Source organism: Chrysemys picta, chromosome 6 (genome assembly GCF_011386835.1).
Source record: "Chrysemys picta bellii isolate R12L10 chromosome 6, ASM1138683v2, whole genome shotgun sequence".
NCBI classification, from domain to species: Eukaryota; Metazoa; Chordata; order Testudines; family Emydidae; genus Chrysemys; species Chrysemys picta.
In genome coordinates this window covers 4,556,963-4,572,887 of record NC_088796.1, presented here as the reverse complement: position 1 = coordinate 4,572,887, position 15,925 = coordinate 4,556,963, and the positions used below count along the sequence as shown (strand labels likewise).

The window sequence follows — 15,925 nt, the reverse complement described above, 5'->3', positions numbered from 1 at the left end:
CAGGCCAATCTTCTGAGTTCACCCTTGGATTGGGTAACATGCCACTTCCATTGTAAGCATCCTTCTCAGACCCCTCTTCCTTTGCTTTGCCATAGGGAGAAAGAAACCATGTTTACACCTCAGATCTAATCCCGCCTATGACCGCAGAGCCCTTAGACAAGCAGATCTCAATTAGAGGAGAATTGATTTTTGTTCAAGCAGGAGAGTAAAAGGGTATTAAGCGTCTTCTGCCTGTTTATAGATTATTTCCTCTTGCACTTCACATGAGACCCCCCTAGTGAATCAGTCGTGAGGAGAACACACTTCAGGACGATCCACTGATGCAGCAGATTGCCACGAGGCCGGGATTCAAGGAGCAGGCAGAGTGGCTCTCAGCCAGCTCATCAAAGCTTTAACAAAGTCCATTCGCCGCTCATTTTGCTGCGTTTTCCTGAGCTGCCCAGGGACACAGCAAGCTCGGTCTGCTGCCATCCCAGGCTGAGTAATCCCAGCAGCTCAGGAGCCGGTTTGTTAAACTTCACAGTTACCAGAGGTGCATTGACACTTCCGCTGGCCTGCCGCAAAGCAGCTGCTTTGAAATGATCGGGGCAGATCAGGGACCAGCCAAAGAGGACCTTGAATTTGAAATTTCACATTTCCTGAGCAGGGTCCACGTCCTGCCCCTCTCCATACTCACCCGCACACACTATCCCATGCACAGACATCCTGCAGTAGGCACTGCACTGAACAGGGACAGTCAGGTCTGCATGCCCTGCTCATCACAGAGCTGTGCAGTCCGGGGGCTGCACCTGCAGCGCGTGTATGTAGATCCATTGGCCAAACAAGTCTCTCTGCCTCAAGGAGGGTGGGGGCAGCCAGAGGGCCTGTAGCCCATGGGCCATACTAGTGAGTGTAGCGTGGAGGAAGGATGCTGTCCCAAACCCAAACTCACTGAGAACCTCTGTGCAGAACTTGGGCCCACGTGGCCTCTAAATTCGTGCCCAACTTGAGACACCCAGGGCCGGATTTTCAGAGGTGCTGAGCAATTGAAGTCAGTGGGAGCAGTGAGTGCTCAGCCTCTCTGAAAATCAGGTGCCCGGTGTCTCAAGTTAGGGTCCCCAAACCAGAAACCACCGGAAGCTGCAGCTGCTCTGCGCAGCAGAACTGCTTGGGCTCGGCGGCAGGTACGGCCTTTCACTCCTGCACATTGGAGCTGGCCTCATGGTGGCTTCATTCACCCCTCTGACAGTTTGCAGCATCTCATGCCATTTTATTCCTGTCTCTTCCTCTGTTTTGAATGCACTTCTGTGGGGTTTTCCTTTCCCTTCTCCACTGGATTTCTCCGGGCGAGGTTCTCTATTAGTTCCCTTTTTGTTACTTCTCTGCATAACTTCTGGGAGTATTGACATGCTCAGCTCTCCAGCTCACCACTCGTATGCCCGGGCCCTGGGTTTGGGTCACTGGAAAGTGACCCAAACCCAGGGTCATACCTGGGGATGAACTTAACAATAGTATTATGCCATTGCATTAGCACATGATGACACTGGCTAATGCTAAACAGGCAAATTCTCTGCTAGGGAAGGCCTCTTATGGTCTTAAGGGCATATTCTGCTAGAAGGAGGCTGCTAATGGAAGTGAGAACCATTGTATACAATGTTAAAGCGACGGTGCTTTATGACCAGAGTAGTTGAATATTTAATGGTGGTTCCACTCCACTCCCTATTTTCTTGTTAAAACAATCCACATCCAGCCAGCATGTACTACAAGAGCACTTGTCCGGAAAGTAACAGCTGGTGCCGTTCACCTCTGCCCATGGAGACTAGCACATTCCGCCGCTGTAATGAGAAAGCACTCTTGCTAATCCAGTGAGGATTAGATCTGTGAGATTGTTCTGCTGTGGCTTACCCACATTTGCTAATTTCTTTGTGGTTGCTCCTCGGACCAAATATGCGGAGGATCTAAGCAGCACTTTTTTATTATTTTTTGTACACGACTAACCTGCTCATAAACAGCATAGCACCATTGGGGAAGGAATAGAAGCATCTAATTAAAGAAAAAATGCACAGCGTTTGAATTGCATCAGATCTGACAGCATCTGAGCCACAACCTGCACTGAGATGAAGTCTTCCGGGTATTTCAAGAAATCCTGTTCTATAAACCGGAGCGAGGACTGTTTGTGTTACCTAAACACACAGGACTTGAATTGCGGAAGTGAAGAAATGTATTATTTCTGTAGAGCTAAATTTTCAAAAGTAGCTACATGACTTAGGGAGACAAAGTCCCCTTGGCTTTGTGATGGGGTTCGACTCGCCACCGTGGCGCCTCCTGCTGAACGTCCTGGGAATTAGCTCTCGTTTCGCCAGAGCACCCTCGTCTAGTGGTGTCTCGCCCATCATCACCCTCGCCGCCACCTCTAGGACTCACATCGCTCCCCAGAGGGCAGTGTCCTCTTCTGGACAAAGCCCCACTCAGTTCTCTCCCCACTTCTGGGGGACCCGACAGTCCTCAGTCCAGCTACTCGCCTCAGTGGCAAACTGCAGTCCATGCACTGGCCACTCCCCTTGGTGGCAGGGTGGGGGGACAAAAGGGGGGCACCTGGGCCCACCCACTACTCCAGGTTCCGGCCCAGGGACCCTATAGCCAGCAGCCACGTACTACCCCATCTCCTATTCCACCGTCTGTTTCCCTGGGCCACTTCCCCGCAGCCCTAGCACCTTCTCCACCCTTGTATCAGGGCCTCAGTCTGGCAGCCATCAGGCTGGAGCTCCCTCTTGCTCCCCTGACCCTGCCCCAGCACTGCTCTGCTTGGGGTGCTGTCTCTCTCAACCCTCCTACAGGGCAGCCAGTCCTCCTCCCTTGGCCTCCAGGGAGAGACTCCCTTCGCTCTGCTCAGCAGCCCTTCTTATATGGGCCATCTTGGCCCTCATTGGCTGCTCCACTAAGCCTTCTCCCTATTGACTGGCTCAGTAAGCCCTCTTCTAATTGGCTGGGTTCTGCACAGCCTCCCCAAGGCTGCTTTAACCCTTCTTCTGCCTGTGTGGGGCAGCCGCCCCACCACAGCTTTCAAGGGGATTGAATTTCCTAATCACTGAGGCACTATTGAAAATGTTACCCCTAGATTCATAGACTCCAAGGCCAGAAGGGATCACTATGATAATCTAATCTGACCTCCTGCATATAACATGGGCCATAGAACGTTCCCCAAATAATCCCTAGAGCAGAACTTTTAGAAAAACATCCAATCTTGATTTTAAAATGGTCAGTGATGGAGAATTTACCACAACTCTTGGTAAATTGTTCCAATGGTTAATTACTCTAACCATTAAAAATGTACCCCTTATTTCCAATCTGGATTTGTATAGCTTCAACATCCAGCCATTGGACAGTGTTATACTTTTCTCTGCTAGATTGACGAGCCCATTATTAAATATTTGTTCCCCATGTAGATACTTCTAGACTGTAATCATCACCCCTTAAACGTCTCTCTGTTAAACTAAATAGACTGAGCTTCTTGAGTCCATCACTCTAAGGGCTTCTCTACACTTACGGCTAATTCGGCACTGCTGCGATCGATGCAGCGGTGTCGATTTAGCGGGTCTGGTGAAGCCCCACTAAGTCGATGGGAGAGCAGTCTCCCGTTGACGTCTGTACTCCAGCTCCCCGAGAAGAATAAGGGAAATCGTGGGAGAGCGACACAGTGTAGATACCGCGGTAAGTCGACCTAAGTTACGTAACTTATGTAACTGAAGTAGCGTCATTTAGGTCGACTTACAGCATTAGTGTAGAACAGTCCTTAGGCAGGTTTTCTAATCTTTTAATCATTCTCATGGCACTTCTCTGACCCCTCTCCAATTCATCAACATCCTTCTTGAATTGTGGGCACCAGAACTGGACCCAGGATTCCAGCAGCAGTCACCCCAGTGCCAACTGCAGAGGTAAAATAACCTCTCTGCTCCTACTCAAGATTCCTCTGTTGATGCATCCCAGTATCACATTAGCCCTTTTGGCCACTGCATCACACTGGGAGCTCATGTTCAGCTGATTATCCACTATGACCCCCAAATCTTTTCCAGAGTCACTGCTTCCCAGGATAGAGTCCCCATGACCTACAGTCGTTGTTCCTAGGTGTATACGTTTGCATGTAGTCGTATTAAAAAGCACGTTGTTTGCTTGCGCCCTGCTTAGCAAGCGATCCAGATTGTTCTCTTTCAGTGACCTGCCCTCTTCATTATTTACCATTCCCCCAGTTCTTGTGTCATCTGCAAACTTTATCAGTGGGGATTTTAGGTTTTCTTCCAGGTCATTAATAAAAACGTTAAATAGCGTAGGGCCAAGAACTGATCCCTGCGGGACTCTGCTAGAAACATGATGATGATTCCCCGTTTATAATTGTATATTGAGACCCCTCAGTTAGCCAGCTTTTAATTCATTTAAAGTGTGCCATGTTAATGTTATCTCTTTCTTGTGTTTTAATCAAAATGTCATGTGGTACCAAGTTCAATGCCTTACAAAAGTCTAAGTCTGTTACATCAACGCTATTACCTTTTTCAGCCAAACTTGTAATCTCGTTAAAAAAAAGATAATAAGTTAATTTCACAGGATCTATTTTCCATAAACACATGTTGCTTGACATGAGTTACATTATCCTTCTTTAATTATCAACTGCTCCATTATATTGCCTGGAATTAGTGTCAGACTGATGTGCCTATAATTACCTGGGTCGCCCTGTTTTCCCTTTTTTAAATATTGGCACAACATTAGCTTTCTTCTAGAACGTCCCCAGTGTCCCAAGACTTATTGAAAATCAACATTAACAGGCCAGCAAGCTCTTAGCCAGCTCTTTTAAACTCTTGGATGCAACTTATCCAGACCTGCTGGTTTAAAAATGCCCCTAGTGCACTTTACAAGTGGATACAGATAAGGAGCCAAATCCTCAAAAGGTACTTAGGCACCTAAATACTTTTGAGGATCTGGGCCAAGGTTCCTCCCTCGAGCTTACAGTCTTAGGGCCCAAATCTGCCAGGTGCTGAGTGCCCTGAATTTCTAGAGAAGTCTCTCAGTGATGGCATCATGCAGGATTGGGTCCTAAATTAAATCCATAATACAATGAAAATACCCCAAAATCTTATTGTGTAGAAGGAAAAGTGGGAAAGGACATTTTCAAACACAAGGACTGCCCTTGTACTGCATTGCAGCCACTAGTAATTCATGAAGCCTCAGTGAACATTTTTGAGCCCAATTCCTTGTTTTTGGCGAACGCATCTTCTAGAATCGTGTCCAGTTGGATTTGAAGACTTCAAGAGACAGAGACTCCTCCACTTCCCTTAGGAGTGTGCTCCAATAGTCACCTTCACTGTTAAAAAATTGTGCTTTATTTCCTGTTTGAACTTGTCTGGCTTCAGCATCCAGCCATTGGTTCTAGTTATCCCTTTCTTCACAAGACTGAAGAGCCGTTTATGGCCTGACATTTTCTCCTCGTGAAGATACGTACACGTTGTAATCAAAGCACGTCTCAATCTTCTTTCTGATGAGCTAAACAGAGTGAGCTCTTTTGGTCTCTCACTGGAAGGTATTTTCTCCAGCCCTGAAATAGCTTTTGTGGCTCGTCTCTGCAAGTTTCCATCATCCTTTCTGAAACTGCACCAGACCCGGACAAAGTATTGCAGTCAGGGCCGGCTCCAGAGTTTGGGCCGCCCCAAGCAGCCAAAAAAACCCCAAAAAAACGTGATTGCGATCTGCGGCGGCAATTCGGCGGGAGGTCCTTTGCTCCCAGCAGGAGTGAGGGACCGTCCGCCGAATTGCCGCCGCATACCTGGACGTGCCGCCCCCCTCCGGAGCGGCCGCCCCAAGCACCTGCTTGCCAGGCTGGTGCCTGGAGCCGGCCCTGATTGCAGTGGTTCATTGGCCCCCACAGCACAGCACAGGGGTGAATGTCATTTAGGGGGGGGGGTTAGAATCTGCTCCCTCTGTGTGTCAATAAAGCATAGGGCAGCTTCCCGATTTGAGATGTGCATTCCGATGGTGCATATCAGAGCACCAGCGCTTGTGTGCAATGGAAAAGGAAATAGGGCCAGATCTGTAAAGGTATTTAGGTGCCTAACTCCGATAGACCTTTAAAGATATGCCCCTTAGTAACTAGGGGAAACGCCCATTTGGCTCTTGGGTGGGCAGGGGGAGCGTGATACCATGCACAGGCTTGGGAACTGGACCAGCTAGAAGGAATTCTGTAGAAGTAAGACGTCCCTCCTTGGAGTGAAGAAAATTCAATTCATTCCCATTCAGCTCAGACCCAGCTCCATCTGTTATCAGGTTAAGCTAGAACACCAAGAATTTCACAAGCCAAGCATTCCTTCCCCGAGATTGTGTTGCTTTTAAAAAACTCTCCTCCTCAGCACCTGTTCCGGTTGTTTTAATTTGTTCTCCGTGGCACTCGTTTGTTTCATCGGGGCAGAGCCGTCGCCTCACACTTTCGTAGCACCGGTTTGCCCAACGGACCCCCAAAGCATTTTGCACTTTCCAGTGCAGCCCCTTTGTACTACTGGAGAGCTGGTGTAGTTGGCCCTGGGGGTAATTACCCCAGTGCAAGGGAGATCTTCTAGGAAAGGAGAGTTAGTGTAGAGGCTCCTGCAGGAGGTGTGGCCAGAGGAAGGGGGTGTGATTGAATGCCTCTACAGTACCCCAATCCTGAGCTGTGGTTTCAGCCCCTTGGTGCTGTTAGTAGGCAGCATAAATTAGAGCAGTCTGAGGGCTGCTCTAACTTATGCTTCCCACAGTGGCAGCAGGATAGGGAGAACAGAGGTGAGCTTTACACCACCTTGGCATCCCTCTCCCCCACATAGCACCGTGTGCTCCTCAGATGCTGCCAAGGATCTGATCCTGTATGTGTAGAGCAATCACCTCATCGCTGAAATGCAGCCATTTCTGGGCTGGAGGATAGCACCCAGTGAGAGAAGGGGACGGTTTTGGTTAAAGACACCGCTACAAATCAAAACCTGCCGTGAGACATTTAGGGTGAAACGTGCAGTTGCTAGAGGTCTTGGCGTGTGTGAGACAATGTCTGTGCAATTGCATGGCTGCAGTTGTGTGCCGTTACCGCATTTGCGTGTGCAATTTCCAGACGGTCTCTGGGAAGCCCAGACCCAGTCTCTCCCCTTCACAGTAACCACAGTGCACTAAACAGGCCAGGTATTCAAACACAGGCAGGGCACTTCTCCCAAGCCGTTACTGTGCGGCTGACATCACCTAGGCTCATCCTTGGCCCCTCTGCCTGGCGGCTATGCTCAATCGCTCCGTTCAGGCCCGACGCCGGAGGCTGCAGAAGCCCGGGTCTCCCACTCTGCCCCTGTTGCTATCTCATTTCTGATTGGCACCGCTCAGGGTGTCTGTGCTGCCCCCAGCCTCCCCGGATAGAAAACCTGACCATTGCCCACACTGCACTTCTCCTGGCCACGGAGCCTTTCCCCAGCTGGCTCTGTAACGCCGACAGACCCCCGGTTTGGGCGTGTGGGATCGAACCTAGGGCCTCTGGAGCCTAGTGCATGATCCTCTTCCGCATGAGCTAAAAGCCATATGCCTGTAGAGCAGACTCATTAATCTCTCTCTAAGTGGTCTCGGTGCCACTAGATGGGACAGAACAGCACGCCCAGGAGGTTTGTGGGTTACAGGGATTCTTATCCAGTTTTAGTGCATCGATTGCTGTGTCCATTGGAAGGAAGCTGAATGCACTGTCTCGTTTTGCTCTTCATTTCATGGCCCTGTCGGATCTGTTCCGCTTCTTATCCCCGTTCCCCTGAACGTGCTCCCCTGACATCAGCTCCCCTTCCCCATGCTGCCCGGCCAGCTGGCCCCCATCTTCCCCAGAACTGGCCGTTCCACGTTACAGAATGGATGGCTGCCATTTGTAAACCTCAGCTCTGCAGACCCGTGACACTGCCCCCCTGATCTGCCAGCTGTTTGTGCAGTTCCCAGCGGAGCAGATTTGGAAGGACAAATAACGGGATGCTCTGACTTGCCCCTCTCCAAAAAGACCCGTTGGACGGTTTCATTCCTTCCGTGTTACTGGAGAGCTGTCACTTCTCTTGTGCTGAGTAACCCCTTGAGGTGCCCACCCTTGGGTTTGCTCTGGTGGCTGCAGAGAGCTGTTGACCAGTCATCAGTTCCCCTCTGTTTGCATTTTGGAGTGATGAAGGTGTTGGCCCGGGGACCTGGCCATGCTGACCGAGGAGCAGCGGCCTGGGCCCTTGCATGACGAAGAGGTAGGACAGCACTGAGCGGGGATCTTTGCCGTGAGTCTCAGAATACATCACACTTTCGCCCCATGCTAGTGTCAGACTTCAGGCTGTGAAAGATGAACCTCAGCCTTAGCGCAGCTTCAGCATCGCCTCTGAGCACAAAAGGGAAACAACTACCTTGCCGGCTTGGATCTCGGCTGCTATTGCTAGGAAAGGTTAATTTCCTTTCTCAGTTTGCCCCAGAGGATGATGTCCCTTCCTGCGGCTCTCACATCCAGCACTGCTGAGCCGATTAAAGCATGGGCATGTGCGTGCATGCCACTGCCATCTAGATGGAATCAGATTAGTTCAGCGATGTATCATAGGCCCCATACTGCTATTAACGAAGTGCCATGTGCCATGACGCTGGGCTATTCCCTGGGCACTTTTTTCTAGAGAAGGAGGGAAAGAATCCTTCCCCATCGAAAGACCTCAGAACAGCAGGGCAGGCGTGGTCTTCATGCCCTACCCCCATGTTTGGGGAACAGCTGGTGGACCCTATGGCAGATGACCTCTGACTTCTCCATGAATGCATTCCCTGGCCATACCACCCTCCCTCCCTCCACCGCCACTAGCTAAGAACCCGGAGGCAGTCATGAGAGGGAGGGAAGACCCTGGTATTTTGCCGATGTTTGCTGTAGAATCATTCTTGGAGCTGGGACTTGCTGCACTTAATAAACAGGTCATCAAGCCCCTCTTGACAAAGCTAACTCATTATGGCCGCTCCCATCACAAGCTAACTTCCACCAATCGCTGTAATGTCTAGGCACCCAGTACAGGAGATGGTAAGCTTCATTGTGGGCCTAGTTAGGCCTGGGTTCACTGTTCCATCGTCAGAGTGGGGACTGTAGTCGCAGGGCCTGACTCACCACTGCATTCCCTCATCTCCATCTTGGTCCATGGCTGTTGGAATCAGTGGGGTTATGGAAACATACCACTGCAGTAACACAGTGGTGATCAGGCCTGGAATTTTGTGGATACGGCTGCCACCTCTACTGAACTACAGCAGGTGCAAACAGATGCCTCTTGCCTTGCGGTCTAATGGATCTCCTGAGGCTAACGGTTCATGTGACCCGTGGGCTGGTGCACCAGCCAGCATGTCCTGGAAGCGGAATTTCAGTTTCCGTCTCCTAGGTTTTGTGTACTGGGTTGCACGCATATGTCCTAGGACCAAGGCCCTGTACAGTTCCATAGCTGGATTCTCTTCCCCAAGCTGAGCTTGTCCTCAGCTCCATCGAGCTTTGTTCTGGGTACCAGCAGCTGCATTGTTCCGGTGAGATCCGTGTTCTGGGGCTGATGGAGGGAGTGAGATGGCCGAATGTGTAATTGGGCCCTAGCTCATTGAGAGCTTTGAAGATGAGGACGAAGACCATGAACTGTATCTGGCATGGAATGGGGAGCCAGTGTGGGGAATGGTGTACTGCTTTCACACTGACCTGTCCAGCTTGGCCGGGTTGTTCTCGACCGGCTGCATGTTCTCTGTCTGCCACCATGAGCCCTAAGTAGAGGGCACAGCATTACTCCAGATTTGCAGTAATGAGGGTGTGATCTTTATGGGTAGGAAAGAGGGGGCAGGGATCTTGGCAGCTGCAAGTGGAAAAAGGTATTTCTGGCTACTGCAGTAGTGTGAGTAGCCAGGTGTAGCACAGAGACCAGTGCGACTCTGACCGTCAGTGCATGGATGTCACCAAACCATGGAGCCATGCTGCATTCTGCAACCTCTTCATCTCAGTCCTACAACTCGTGTTGAGTTTGAGCCAACTGCTGGTCACGCAGCTGCTTACTTCTTCTGCACAGCGAGCTAGCCGGGCAAAGGTGTTCTCTGTCTCCGATGAGAACTATATGGATATCTGCCTCTCGTTAGTATATGGCTGGCTGTTGAGACAGAAACATCTCAGTGTCTCCTAATGGTATAGACCAGGGGTTGGCAACTTTTCAGAAGTGGTGTGCCGAGTCTTCATTTATTCACTCTAATTTAAGGTTTCGCGTGCCAGTAATACATTTTAACGTTTTTAGAGGGTCTCTTTCTATAAGTCTATAATATATAACTAAACTATTGTTGAATGTAAAGTAAATAAGGTTTTTAAAATGTTTAAGAAGCGTCATTTAAAATTAAAATAAAATGCAGAGCCCCCCGGACCGGTGGCCAGGACCCGGGCCGTGTGAGTGCCACTGAAAATCAGCTCACGTGACGCCTTCGGCACGCGTGCCATAGGTTGCCTACCCCTGGTATAGACCGTGCCTTAGCCATACTGCGTCTGACCATATTAATGTAAATAATGTGAGCAACCTGGATGGGAGGCTGTGATGGTATTTCCCCTGTACTCTCTGTATGTGGGTTATTCTCCTTTCAGTACACATCACCACTGACACTGAATCCTGAGGCAGCATGCAGGAGCCTTTGGAGTCTAATCTAGCAGTAACTACAGAAAATCCCATCAATACAAACAAAATCTGCACTCTGGGGAATTTATTTATTCTTCACACACCCAAAAAGAGATAATGGAGTTTGACATTTAGCGCTGAGCCGTCTCTCCTCCTCTGCCACCCTCCCTCTCCCAATGTTTATCTTTTTGTCAAAACTGGGGAAGTGATAGAGGCATCTGCTCGTTTGCTAAAATTACCTCCCAGGCGCCCGATAAATTGCTGTTCCGGGGAATTACTCCTGACAGTGTGTAATCCATGCCATCGAGTAAATTCGCTCCGTGAGTCAGCTGGAATCTGTGACGTCCAATTGGGCGGGAGGATTATGGAAGAGGACTGCGCTAGGCTCATCACGTGTCGTTTCCCCGGATCAGCCAGGCCCTCGTCAGTGTATGACGTGCAGGCAAATAGAGCCCTTTTTAAAATGTAATTGCTCCCTTTTCTCCCCACTGACGTTACCTTTCTTCGAACTGGCAAATGGCCTTGTCTGAGCATTTTATTTTTAACAGGAGAGGAGAGCTGGCAGCTGGCTCCTTCTCCTTCCTAATTGCCGCTGTGTCTAGAATCGAGACGATTGTGACATTCCAGCACTTGGAATGGGGGGCGCCTTCTTTTCTTACGCTCCATTAGACAGAGCACATGCTACCACCACTGTCCTCGGAACTGTGCCTGGGAGAAAGCGCCTGCGTATTGCTTATTCCTGCTGGGCCAGCAGTGAGTGGCTGGTGAAACGAACCGGCACTGCTGAGCAAGGCGGTCCAAAGTAGCCAGCCCCAGCGTAGAGCCAAGTTCTGTTGTGCAGCCCCAGCCCCCGCATGCTGCAAGCCCGCTCGATCTCTTATGCTAAGCCGTGTTCGGGTGTATTGGTTGGTAGCTGGAAGGGTGACCCGCAAGGAAATCCCAATCACAGGAAGTTGCTTTGGTGCATGAGCCATGGACCACACCCCGGCAGCGTGGGGCTCAGGGGCGCTGTGTGGGAGAGGGATCGTCTTTCAGATGAGCTGACGTCCCAACGGGTAAAGATTCCATGGCGCCTCATGCAAGAGAATTGTTATTAATAATTTTTAACGTCCAAAAGTTTGCCTGGCACGTTCCACATACACAGACTCTGCCTTGCAGAGATTCAAATATAGATTTTAGCGTTGACACCACTAGTCAGGTCAATATACATAAGCTGGGGAGGAGTAGGGTTAAGACAAGAGGCTAATAATAAGCTCACCTGGTCACTCAATTTTGACAAGGGACGTGAGTTTCAGTCTAACAGTCTTTAGTGAGTGTGTGTGATCATGCGTGGCTCATTGGCCCCATGGCGGCGGCGTGCCAGAGGGTTTTGAATGAGGAAGGGGATTGGGATGGTATTCCTTACCTCGTGTGGTGCGGAAGGAGGCACGTAGGCGGGAATGGAGGAAGGATACAAGGGTCTGTGTGGCTGCAAAACGTTAGCCATGGTGCTGGGACCAGATCCCAGCCCGGGTGCCCGCACTGTGTTGAAAACGCCCTCTTCCCCCTCCCATCCTCCTCCCCCCGTTTCCAGTTTGAGATGCTATTTTTTGCACTTCCTTCCCTAATAGGGTGACCAGACAGCAAGTGTGAAAAATCGGGATGGGGGTGGGGGGCAATAGGAGCCTATATAAGAAAAAGACCCAAACATCGGGACTGTCCCTATAAAATCGGGACATCTGGTCACCCTGTTCCCTAACCTGTCGTGTGGCACTTGGATGAGCTGCACATCCCAGCTGGGGAAGCGAGTCCCCGGGTGTAGTTTTGGAAGGTGGCTTGGAGCCGTTGGGGTGGAATGTGCTGACTGTTGCCCGGTTCTGTCTGCCGGCCGCGCCCTTCGCAGCCCTGGACGGAGAGCCCCAGGGAGCTGTGCTGTGCAGACAGCATTTGTCGCCCATGTGCGGGGAGCCCAGCGGCGCCCGGGCTCGCTGTGGGCAGCCACGGAGATGGATTTGGTGGCAGGGCCCCGGGGGAGGCAGGTTGGGGCCAGTGGACTTACTCCCCACGCACTAGCTAAGCAGAGGTGAGGGTACGATAACCCTACTGCACAGCACCCACCTTAGCCCTGCAGGCCCCACCAACCCAAAGCCTGGCTGTTTGGGCTTGACGTGGGGGATGGAGGAGGGGGGCTGCCCCCCGATCAGCCTCAATAGATTTCCCACTGTCGCACTATCTGGGATCAACTTCCTGGCTCAGCAAGGCCAAGAGGCCCTGCTCCCTCCCTGGCCCCGCTGGCCAGCCACCCTGCTCCGGGTGAGTCGGTGGGGTCCTTCCTGCTAACAGCTGGGACTTGCTGTTTTCTCTCTAGGAAAAGAAAGGCCAAGAGATTCAGAAGGGCCCTGAGGTGGAGATCACGAAGCTGGACAAGCTGCTAAACCTGGTGAGGGAACCGGCGAACAAGCCCGAGAAGTGAGAGAGAGGAAGGAAGCCCGGCCTGCTCCCAGCTGCACATTGGCTCCTCTCCGTCCACGTGCCGGGAAGCGCCAGGCTCTGCAAACAGGATCTCCTTTGCCATGCAGGTAGCGTCCCTCTGAGCCTCCCGTCTTGTACGCAACAGGAACACTTGGCTTCTGCATCCAAATAAACGTGTTGAAAGGACGTTAGTTTGCAGAAGTGTCACTCGGGCCGTGCTGGCTTCGTGCCACCTGCAGGCTGGGAGGGGGAGATGGCCACCTCTGAGACCGTGGCATATCACACAGCCAAGGCCCCATCCTGCTGTCCTTAGGCAAAGTTCCCCAGGACTCCACTAAGAGCTGTGTCTGCTTTGGGACTGCAGGATCAGGCCCCGACCTGAGTGCTGTGGCACCATCTCACACTTGTGTCCGGGTGGGATGCTGCCCCCCACTGGAGTCATCGTTCCCAGATCAGGTGTGGGGTACTGGAACAAAGGGGTCGGTATTGTCCCACCACTCCTCCCTTCTCCACCCCCTGTCCTGCACGCGCCCTTCCTCACTGGCAGACACGCCACCATCTTCTGCGTGCGCTGGCACAGACCTGGCGGGTGATGGCATCTGTCTCCAGTCAGGGAAGTGGTGCAGGGAGCAAGGGCCACCTGCCGTTCCTTCCATCCCTGCCTGATTCCGCACGGCTTTTGCAATCCTCAGCCTCGTGTGCTAAAGAGGAAGTTGCTCATGGGGGGGGGGTGGGGGGGGAGCGTGGGAAGGAGGGTTGTACCCTCTGGGTGTCTAGTGAGAGGTTGGGGCTGGCTGGGAGGTGTTGGCTGTCCAGCCTCTAGCATATCATTCTCAGCCGGCAAGGTGAAGGGCTTGGAATTCATGGGGAGGGAGGTGCTGGCTGCATAAGCTAGGGAGTATCTCAGCCCTGGTGTTCGTAGAGAGAAAGGGGGCTGCCTCGCTGTGTGGCTGAGCAAGTGATGGACGCGACGGGCTTGCTCTTCGTGGGTGGAGAGGAAGCTGGCTATGCAGCCTCAGGGCATCACGGCCTCTGCTGGTGGAAGAAAGGGGAGTAGTAGTACCCTAGAGGTGTATCCACACTGGGAAACACCTCCATAGTCCTCCATCACTGCACAAGACAGCGATAAAAAGCTTCTGCTCCCTTTCTACACTAAGAGCTTCCACGAGTGGAGAATGAACGTACCCAGTGCAGATGTGTCCCCAGGGGCTGGGAACAAATCCCAAGATGCCGGTGTAACCCACACACCTTCTGGCTGTGGTGCTCTGTCTCAGCTAGTAGCATCGAGACCACTTAGAGATTAAAGAGTCTGCTCTACCGCCTTAGGTAAGAGCCAGTTGGCTTTTAGCTCATGCACTAAACTCCAGAGGTCCCAGGTTCGATCCTGCCCGCCGACGACCAGAGTCAGTCAGTGTTACACCTGGACACGTGCCCTCATGGAGTAATGTCATGTGGCGAGGCTGGGGGTGTGTCTGTGGAACCAACAAAGAGCTGTGCTTCACTAAGTGCTGGTCTCTTCCCGAAAAGCGGACGACACCTGGGCTTGGAGCCCAGTTCTTTCCTTAGCATCCTGCTTTGAACTGGGAGAGGGAGGAAGCAGACACGGCCTCTGATGTGGCTGGTACGATCCTGGCCCAGCACCAGCTCAATAAAGAAGGGTCACAAAAATGATTTGAGGATTGGAAAACATTCCGCACGGTGAGAGACTTAAAGAGCTCAAGCTGTGTAGCGCAAAAAGAAGATCAAGAGGCGACTTGCTCGAGATGTCTGAGTACCTTTAAGGGGAGAAAATCCTAAGCACCAAAGTGCTTTTTAATCTAGCGCCGAAAGACAGAACCAGAACCAGCGGCTCAGAGTTAAAGCCAGAGAAATCCAAATGAGAAATAAGGCGAAGATTTTTAACAGGCGTGGGTGGTTGACCATTGGAACAAGCTCCCAAGAGCAGTGGTGGATTCTCCATCGCTTCAAGTCTTTAAATCCAACCCGGCCGCCTCTCCGGAGGATGCGTTATTGGACTCAAGGCAGCCAGCCAGACTAGATGATCTAATGGCTCCTTTTAGCCTTAAAATCCCAAATCTAAATCTGACCATCAGTAGCTGACTGTAGCAAGGCTTGGTGCAGTCTTGGCCCAGACACATTTCAGGTTTGTGCTTTGCTTTATTTCTTGGCTTGTGCCTGTTTCTCCTCTCTCTAGCTGAAATAAAATGTCTGGAGCAAGTCATAGAATCATAGAATATCAGGGTTGGAAGAGACCTCAGGAGGTATCTAGTCCAACCCCCTGCTCAAAGCAGGACCAACACCAACTAGATCATCGCAGCCAGGGCTTTGTCAAGCCGGGCCTTAAAAACCTCTATTTTTAAATGCAGCGAGACGTGGGCTGTGATTGTTAATACTCATCCTGGGAGGCAAGTAGGGGGCTCTGTGCTGCGAGGAGAAAGAGCAATTCACATTATGGTTTGCAGTGTTCTGGTAGCTGTGTTGGTTCCAGGACATGAGAGAGACAAGGGAGGTGAGGTAATTTGCTTTATTGGACCAACTTCTGTTGGTGGAAGGGACAAGCTTTGGCGTGTCTCAGGTCTGTGTAGCTTGAAAGCTTGTGCCTCCCACCGACAGAAGTTGATCCAATAAAAGATATCACCTCCCCCACCTTGTCTTTCTCAGATCTTCAAAGGTATTGAGGCTCCCAACTTCCAGTGAAGTCAAGGGGAGTTAGGAGCCTAAATACCTTTGCAAGGGTGCTGGAACATGGGGAGCCAAGGGGCCTGGCCCGGCCACTTTTGGGCCGGCCCCCTGCCCCTCCTCTTCTCCGAGCCCCCGGCCAGGCCAAACACTGGAACCTG

The 15,925-nt window shown here is 51.4% G+C and overlaps 1 protein-coding gene across 1 annotated transcript in view; it reads left to right on the top strand.

Moving 5' to 3' along the window:
- The window catches only part of DNAI1 (dynein axonemal intermediate chain 1), a 297,103-nt gene extending 283,832 nt beyond the window's left edge, over positions 1–13,271 (top strand). The window contains exon 20 of the mRNA XM_065598665.1: positions 12,982–13,271. Coding sequence (XP_065454737.1) covers positions 12,982–13,086 — 105 coding nt within the window. The 3' untranslated portion in view covers positions 13,087–13,271. The remainder of the gene's footprint in view (positions 1–12,981) is intronic.
- Positions 13,272–15,925: the final 2,654 nt, after the last annotated feature.